The sequence below is a fragment of the Rhincodon typus genome, unplaced genomic scaffold, assembly GCF_021869965.1.
Source record: "Rhincodon typus isolate 14 unplaced genomic scaffold, sRhiTyp1.1 hic_rhity00002369, whole genome shotgun sequence".
NCBI lineage: Eukaryota > Metazoa > Chordata > Chondrichthyes > Orectolobiformes > Rhincodontidae > Rhincodon > Rhincodon typus.
In genome coordinates, this window is record NW_025968007.1 from 16,674 (window position 1) to 25,000 (window position 8,327).

The 8,327-nt window shown below is 42.3% G+C and overlaps 1 protein-coding gene across 1 annotated transcript in view; it reads right to left on the reverse strand.

Moving 5' to 3' along the window:
• Window positions 1-910, reverse strand: part of LOC109920032 (flotillin-2) — a gene marked incomplete at its 5' end in the record, with an annotated part of 17,028 nt that extends 16,118 nt beyond the window's left edge. The window contains one exon of the mRNA XM_048593129.1: window positions 675-910. Within this exon, the coding sequence (XP_048449086.1) occupies window positions 675-910 (236 nt within the window). The remainder of the gene's footprint in view (window positions 1-674) is intronic.
• Window positions 911-8,327: the final 7,417 nt, after the last annotated feature.

Sequence of the window (8,327 nt, forward strand, 5' to 3'; positions counted from 1 at the left end):
GATGAACACAGCAGGCCTCTCTGCTCCTATGATGCTGCTTGGCCTGCTGTGTTCATCCAGCCCTGCACCTTGTTGTCTCGGATTCTCCAGCATCTGCAGTTCCTACTATCTCTAATTAGAAAGGTTTGACAGGTAACAGTTGCCAAGATACTACAGATTGGCTGTAGCAACATCGGAGGTGATGTGGAAAGGGAATAGTGGCAGAAAAGCTGTGGCCACAGATGTATCTGGGAAACCCAGCTTACACTGAACTTCAATCCTATAAAAGATGGTGAAACATTAACACAAATTCAGACACCACTAAAATCGTGAAAAGCGATTTGTGGAAACCGGTTTAATGAGTTCACAAGGGAAAAACACTGTTGGAAGCAGTTTATAACCCATTCCGACATTCTGGACATTTCCCCTTTTCCAAAAATGCCACAGAGCTCAGTCATTTTGCATTTGGTAAATTTACAGCAGGAGACTATCCAGGTTATTGTCTAAAAACCAAATCTGATTTCTAACACAGTTAGGTGCAAAAGTGCGTGGATTCTTGGCTTTTCTCACAAATGGGAGTAATAAGTTATGCATCCGTGTGTCTCCACATCCAGTCACAGTTATAACTGCTGGCATGATCAGATTCTGATGGCTTACAATTCCTAGACGTTTTAGAGTTTGTGTATCATGGTTACCCGTATTCCAGCATCTCTCTCAGCTTCTGCCACTCCTATCTCTGCGTCTCGCTGCACAATCGCTGTCTGTGACTTCCCCAGTGAGCTCAGATATTCCACTTTGTCGTAAACATCCTGTAAGAAAGAACAGGCACCCAGATAACAGAAGATCACCAGTACCTTGAGTAGCCATTGAGAGAAATAAACATTGCAAGAGTCACTAACGTAGACCAAGCTGGTGAAACTCAAATCCAACTCTAAAACAGATTGACTTTATTACAAAATTGAAATGAATGTGACAACGCATTAAACAAAGTTTCATTTCAGTGTTTCATTCTACAACAGCCATTTAGAACAATCACACTCTCCTGCTGCCTTCACAGGACCATTGCACAGAATGATCTTCAAACCAATGAATAATTCCAGTCCTGATGGACTGTCAATGACCTGAAACATTACCTCCGTTTCTCTCTATACATGAATGCTGCCTGACCTTTTGAGGAGTTCCTTTTTGAGCATTTTGTACCTTTTGTTTTATAGAACAGTACAGCACAGTACAGGCCCTTTGGCCCACGATGTTGTGCCAACCTATTATTCTACTAAGATCAATCTACCCTGCATACCCTACATTTTACTATCCTCCATGTGCCTATCCAAGAGTTGCTTAAAAGTCTCTAAAGTATCTGACTCCACTACCACCGCCGGCAGCGCATTCCACACACCCACCATTCTCGGTGTGTAAGGAACCTTCCTCTATAACCTTCCTTATACCTTCCTCCAAACACCTTAAAATTATGCCCCCCTGTAATAGTCATTTCCGCCCTGGGAAAAAGTCTCTGGCTATCCACTCTATCTTTGCCTCTCATCATCCTGTACACCTCCATGGAGTCACCTCTCATTCTTCTTCGCTCCAATGAAAAATACCCTAGCTCCCTCAACTTTTCCTCATAAGACCTGCCCTCCAGTCCAGGCAGCATCCTGGTAAATCTCCTCTGCACCCTCTCTAAAGCTTCCACATCTTTGCTATAATGAGGTGGCCAGAACTGAACACAATATTCCAAGTACTTTCATCCTCTACCACCCTCTGTCTTCTGTTGGACAGCCAGCCAGTTTTGTATCCAGACAGCCAAATTCGCCTGAATCCCACGCCTCCTTACTTTCTGAATGAGCCTACTATGTGGAACCTTATCAAGTGCCTCACTAAAATCAATATATACCACATCCACTGCTCTGCATTCATCAATGTCTTTTGTCACATCCTCAAAAGAATTCAATAAAGCTTGTGAGGCATGACCTGCCCCTCAAAGCCATGCTGACTATTTCTAATCAAACTGTGCTTTTCCAAATAATCATAAATACCATCTCAGAATCCTCTCCAATAATTTGCCCACCACAAAAGTAGGATAGACCAGTTTGTAATTCCCAGGATTATCGCTATTCCCTTTCTTGAACAAGGGAATGAGCATTGCCACTCTCCAATCTTCTGGTACTACTCCAGTGGACAGTGAGGACGCAAAGAACATTGCCAAAGGGCAGCAATTTCTTCCCTCGCTTCCTGTAGTAACCTTGGGTGTATCCTGTCTGGCTCAGTTGACTTATCTATCCTACTCTTTCCTATTGCCTTCCATACAACGATACCAGTCATACGCAACAATATGCACTTACTGGTAAACTCCAAATTCTTGTTTTAAAAAGCCTAATCTATGAACAGAACAAGAATAGCATTCCTAGCCAAAATAACTTAAGAAATAAAGTAAATCACCAAATAGGCCATAAGACCATTGTAAATAGGAACAGGAGTAGGCTTGTCAAACTGATTTCCAGAAACCCTGATGCTCATGTTGATAAAAGGCTCATGAAACACTGGGCACAGACCTACAGAAAAGGTTTCTGTAGAAACAGGGTGTGTTCCAGGGTATTGTTGTTCCATTAATTGTGCTCTAGTATTTTATTTCATTTAAACATTTAACTTAATTTTATTCTTCAGCCTGCACTTCATTCACTTGGACACTCCTCTTTTTCAAAAGTGACTTGCACCTCCATGGCCCTTTTCATGACCACTGGATATCTCAAAGTGTTTTATAGCCAATTAAATAAATGTGAAATACAGTTGCAGTTGTAATCTAAGAAACATGGCAGTGAGATTATCTAGTGGAAACTCCAAAAGTATCAGCTTGATAATGATTAAATCATGATTTCAGTGTGAAAATAGGCGGTGTGATTAATAAGTTTTCAGATGACACCAAAATTGGTGGTGTAGTGGACAGTGAGGAAGGTTACCTCAGAGTACAGTGGGACCTTGATCAGATGGACCAATGGGCCAAGGACTGGCAGATGGAGTTTAATTCAGATAAATGTGAGGTGCTGCATTTTGGAAAGGCAAATCAGGGCAGGACTTATACACTTAACGGTGAGGTCCTGGGGAGTGTTGCTGAACAAAGAGACCTTGGAGTGCAGGGTCATAGTTCATTGAAAGTTGAGTCACAGGTAGACAGAATAGTAACGACAGTGTTTGGTACACTTACCTTTATTGGTCAGTGCATTGAGTATAAAAGAGTTGGGAGGTCATGTTGTGACTGTACAGGACATGGGTGAGGCCACTTTTGGAATACTGCATTCAATTCTGGTCACAAGGATGTTGTGAAGCTTGAAAGGGCTCAGTAAAGATTTAAAAGGCTGTTGCAGGGTCGGAGGGTTTGAGCTACAGGGAGAGGCTGAATAGGCTGGGTTTTTTTTCCCCCTGGATCGTCAGAGGCTGAGGGCTGACCATATAGAAATTTATAAAATCATGAGGGGCATGTATAGTGTGAATAATCAAGGTCTTTGCCCCACAATAAGGGAGTGCAAAACTAGAGGGCATAGGTTTAAGGTGAAAGGGTAAAAGATTTAAAAGGGACTTGAGGGGCAACGTTTTCATACAGAAGGTGGTGCGTGTATGGAATGAGTTGCCAGAGGAAGTGGAGGAGTCTGGTACAATTATAAAATTTAAAAAAGGCATCTAGATGGGTATGTGAATAGGAAGCGTTTAGAGGAATGTGGGCCAAATGCTAGCAAATGGGACTAGATTTATTTAGGATATCTGGTCAGCATGAATGAGTTGGACCAAAGGGTCTGTTTCAGTGCCGTACAGCTCTTTGGTTCTATGTATTTTGGAAGCGGAGGCGTAAATGCTGGACAGGGCAACTTCCCTGCTCTTCTCCCAGAATATACCCAAGGAACTTGTACATCCTCCTGAAAAGGGAGATAGGACTTCAGTTTGAGTTTTCATCTGAAGGATGATTTCTCGAACAGTGCACTGTACCCTTAATGTTCAAATCCTATAGTACCTTAGTACAGAGTTTCCACAAAGTTGGGGTCAGGACCCAGTGTGGGTTTACAAGCTGTAACATTTGGGGTTGCAGCATCAGAACCATAATGGCTGCTGCGGATTTGGCCTAAGTTACAAAAGCCACACCCCTGCTCTAACGGGCAACCCCCAGTCTGTTCTCAGATGAAATGTGAAAACTTTCAAACCTCAAAGTGGGGAAAACATTTGGAAAGCACTGGCTTAATACTCAGGAGGTGAAGATACTATGAACTGAGCAATAGCTGACAACAATGCCATTCTTTGGATTGCTTTTAAAGCAAAGAGTTACATTCTACAGATATTGGCTTTAGATAATTCTCTGCACAAACTCTCTTTATTCTCTGCTCTTTCAACAAATACCATAAGATATAGGAGCAGAATTAGGCCCTTCAGCCCCTTGAGTCTGCTCTGCTATTTAATCATGGTTGATATGTTTCTTGACCCCATTTTCCTGCCTTCTCTCTGTAACCCCGGACCCCTTACTAATCAAGAATTTATCTCAGTCTTAAGACATGCAATGACTTGGCTTCCACAGCCTTCTACAGCAATGAGTTACTCACATTAACCACCCTCTGGCCGAAAAAACTCTGCTTCATCTCTGTTCTAAAGGCTCGTCTCTTCACTCTGATGCTGTGCCCTTGGTCCTCGTCTCTCCTACTAGTAGAAACATCTTCTTCATTCCCACTCTATCCAGTCTCCTCAGTATTCTGTCAATTTCAATCAATCAGATCCCCCCTCCTCATCCTTCTAAACTTCATCAAGTATTGACCTAGAGTCTACAACTATTCCTCATAAATAGCCCTTCATCCCTAGAATCATTCTTGTAAACCTCCTCTGAACCCCTTTCAACATCAGCACATCGTTCCTTAGACAGGGGCCAAAATACCTGTTGACAATATTTCAAATGTTCCAGAGCCTTATAAAGTCTCAGCAATACAGGTTCTGCTCTTGTACTCTAGCCCTTGAGAAGAATGCTACATTGCACTTGCCTCTGTAATGGTAAACTGAATGTGCATGTTAACCCTAAGCAAATCCTATTCTAGGACTCCCAAGTCCCTTGGTGCTCAAGATTTCTAAAGCCTCTCCCCACTTAAGAGGCGTGGACTATTTTCTAAAGAAGTGCATAACCTCATACTTTCCCACAACGTGTTCCATCTGACACCTCTCTGTCCATTCTCCTAGCACGTCCAAGTCCTTCTGCAGCTTCCCTGCTTCCTCAACACTACCTGTCCCTCCACCTATCTTTGTGTCATCTGCAAACTTAGCAACAATGCCCTCAGTTCCTTCATCCATATCGTTAATGTATAATGTGAATAGTTATGGTCTAACATACCCAACCAAAGGCCATCTTGTCCCCTAAAAGTACATCCCTCCAAAATCAACAGATATCAACAAGTACTTCATTCCTACCCTTCTTAAACAAAGCTAAAAAGGAGCTTTTAAATTATTCTTTGCAAGGGTAGCCGGTGAGCTAAAGCATTAGCAAACTGATGCTCAACCTCCCGCTAGTAACAGGATGGCTCTAGCTCAGGGCAGCAACTGCCTGCCCTGTGAGATCCCGATCTTACTGGAGGGCGTGCACAGTACAAAAATATTTCTGAGAGCACAAGCAAGCTGGGGGGGGTGGTTGAAAAGAGAGGGGAGGTAGAAGGGAGGGTGGGAGAGAACAAAACACTGAGGACAAAATAAGTTGGGGGCTAATTTGAAAATGACCTGGGGAGTCAGAAAAAGGATTATATTTTTTAACCCAGACTAATTTAGGCTCTGGAATCAGGCAAGGATGTTCAAAATCAGAGACAAATGCAATTTGGCAAATGACTGAACATTCTCTAATATAAAGAATTCACAGGAATTCAAAGAATGTCATTAGTTATTTCATCAGGCTTTTCAATAAAGGAGAATCTTGAACAAGGAAAATGAATGGTCATTAACCAGATGATATCCAATGACATCAATTCCACTGGAGAATTTTTTACTTTGAATTAGTGATGCTTCACGGGGCATGTTCACAAAACACAAAAAATGTTTTAATGACCATTATAACTGAAAAGATGCAGTCAGTTAGTGGCTGTTAGCTCACACTGTAAATTAACTGCACTAAATGGAAAATCCATCAGATAGCAAGCCAGCCCCTTCCAAATTGTTTCCATTCCTCAGACTTGGATTAATGCACTAGCCAACAGCTCTCAGAATTACAACACTGTTTCTACACCAGAGTTTAAGGAACTCATCGAGATTTCAAGTCAGAACTGCTCAAGTTAAATCATTCCAGGATTTCACAAGCTCAGTTCAGTAACAAGAAACAGGGTCAGCCTGTTAGAATTCCACTTTCACACCATCATGGCTGTGGATTCAAGCTTCATTTCACAAGTTTTATAAAGTGACACCTTAGTGCAGCACTGAGGCAGGTGTCATTGTTCATCTGAAGGGGCAGCTAAACTGAAGACCTATTAGCCTGTTTTAGACATTCAAGCAAACGTTGGAAAATCCATGGCACAAACAAACTTGATGTGGAGGTGCCGGTGTTGGACTGGGGTGGACAAAGTCAGAAGTCACACGACACCAGGTTATAGTCCAACAGGTTTATTTGAAAACACAAGCTTTCAAAGTGCTCCTTTGAGCAGCGCTCTGAAATCACAAGCTTTCAAACAAACCTACTGGACTATAACTTGGTGTCATGTGACTGCTGACTTTATAAACTCGCTCAGTGTCCACATCAATCTTCTACCCATTAAAATCATTGCTGATTCCAATCTGAGAAAGCACTATTATAAACGTCAGGTCTTCTGGAATGAAACTTGAAAAACGTGCATTTCTTTTTAAACAAGAGCGGAGGTAATCAGAGGGTTAAGGTAATACATAAAATTGCCAGTGTTTGTAAATGCAAGCACAGCAAATACTGTGTCAGGTCTTAAAATATAAACCAAAAATTCTCATCACATTCTTAACATGGTTTTAAAACTTCAGTCTAAAAATAACATAGCTCTAGAGACTTATATACAGCTGAATGGATGATGTGCTTCTAATATCACAAGTTCCACAGAAAAGGGAGCCACTGAACAGATAGATGTTGAAGAAACGACCTCCGGCCATACCATGTTATGGTTTACTGAATACTCCGGGGCATGTAAAACCCATGTTGAGGATGTCTTAAAATCCCCTCCACAGATGGAGGACTCTGCTGAAACAAATAGTGACTTTTCTTTTTGGAAAATCTGACTGGGTATTCCCATTTGCACCATTGGAAAAAAAAAAGTCTTCAGATGCACTGAAGGGAAGCTCGGTAAACACAAGAGGGAGAGAGGAATTGGAGGTTACGCTGAAAGATTTCAACAGAGGTGTAGGAGATTTCACGTGTGGACCTATACAGACCAGTTGTACAGAATGTATATGGGTGCTAAACCACATCCATTCTCGACGCTCCACATTACAGTTCCCATAGATTAGTCAACAGCACAGACACGGAGACCGTAAAAATACCTTTGGTTCAGTCAAAAGAATGCAAGGAGTTAGCTGATGGGAACTGAGCTGTAAACAAACAGTCACAGATTTTTGGGGAGTGGAAGGGTGACCACAGATGGGTCTTACAATACTGCTGGCGACAGTTGAACAAACTCAGATGTGATGCCTCCTGTGTTTACTTAGCTTGCTGACATGCATCAAAGTCATCACAAGCCTGATGTACACTCAATGCAGAGCAGAATGAGCACTGCACTATTACAGGAGCTGCCATTACAATGGGACATTAAACCAATGCCCTGTCTGCCCTTCTCAGATTGAACAATAATCCTACGTTGCTAACTGAAGGACAGCAGGTGGGTGTTCTGGTCAATATTGCCCAAGCAACATCACCAAAACAGATTACTGGTTGGAGTCATACCTGGCACATGGGATTACAGCTGTGATTGCTGGAGGTCAGTCACCTCCACCCCCAGGACACTTCAGCAGTTCCTCAGGGTAATTTCCTGGGCATAACCATCTTAAGCTGCTTCATCAATATCCTTCCCTCCACCATAAAGTCAGATGTGGGGATGTTCGCTGATGACTGCACAATGTTCAGCAACATTCACAAGTATTCAGATTATGCAGAAATCCATGTCCAAATAAATGCAGCAAAACCTGAGCAATATCCATCTGATAAGTGACAAGTAACAATCACATCACACAAGTGCCGGGGACAATGACTATCCTCAACAAGAGAGAATTTAATCGTTGCCCCTTGAAATTCAATGGCATTATCATCACCGAATCCCCCACTATCAACATGCTGGGGCCACCATTCTCCAGAAACTCAACTGGACTCACCATATAAACAGAAACCTGCTGTG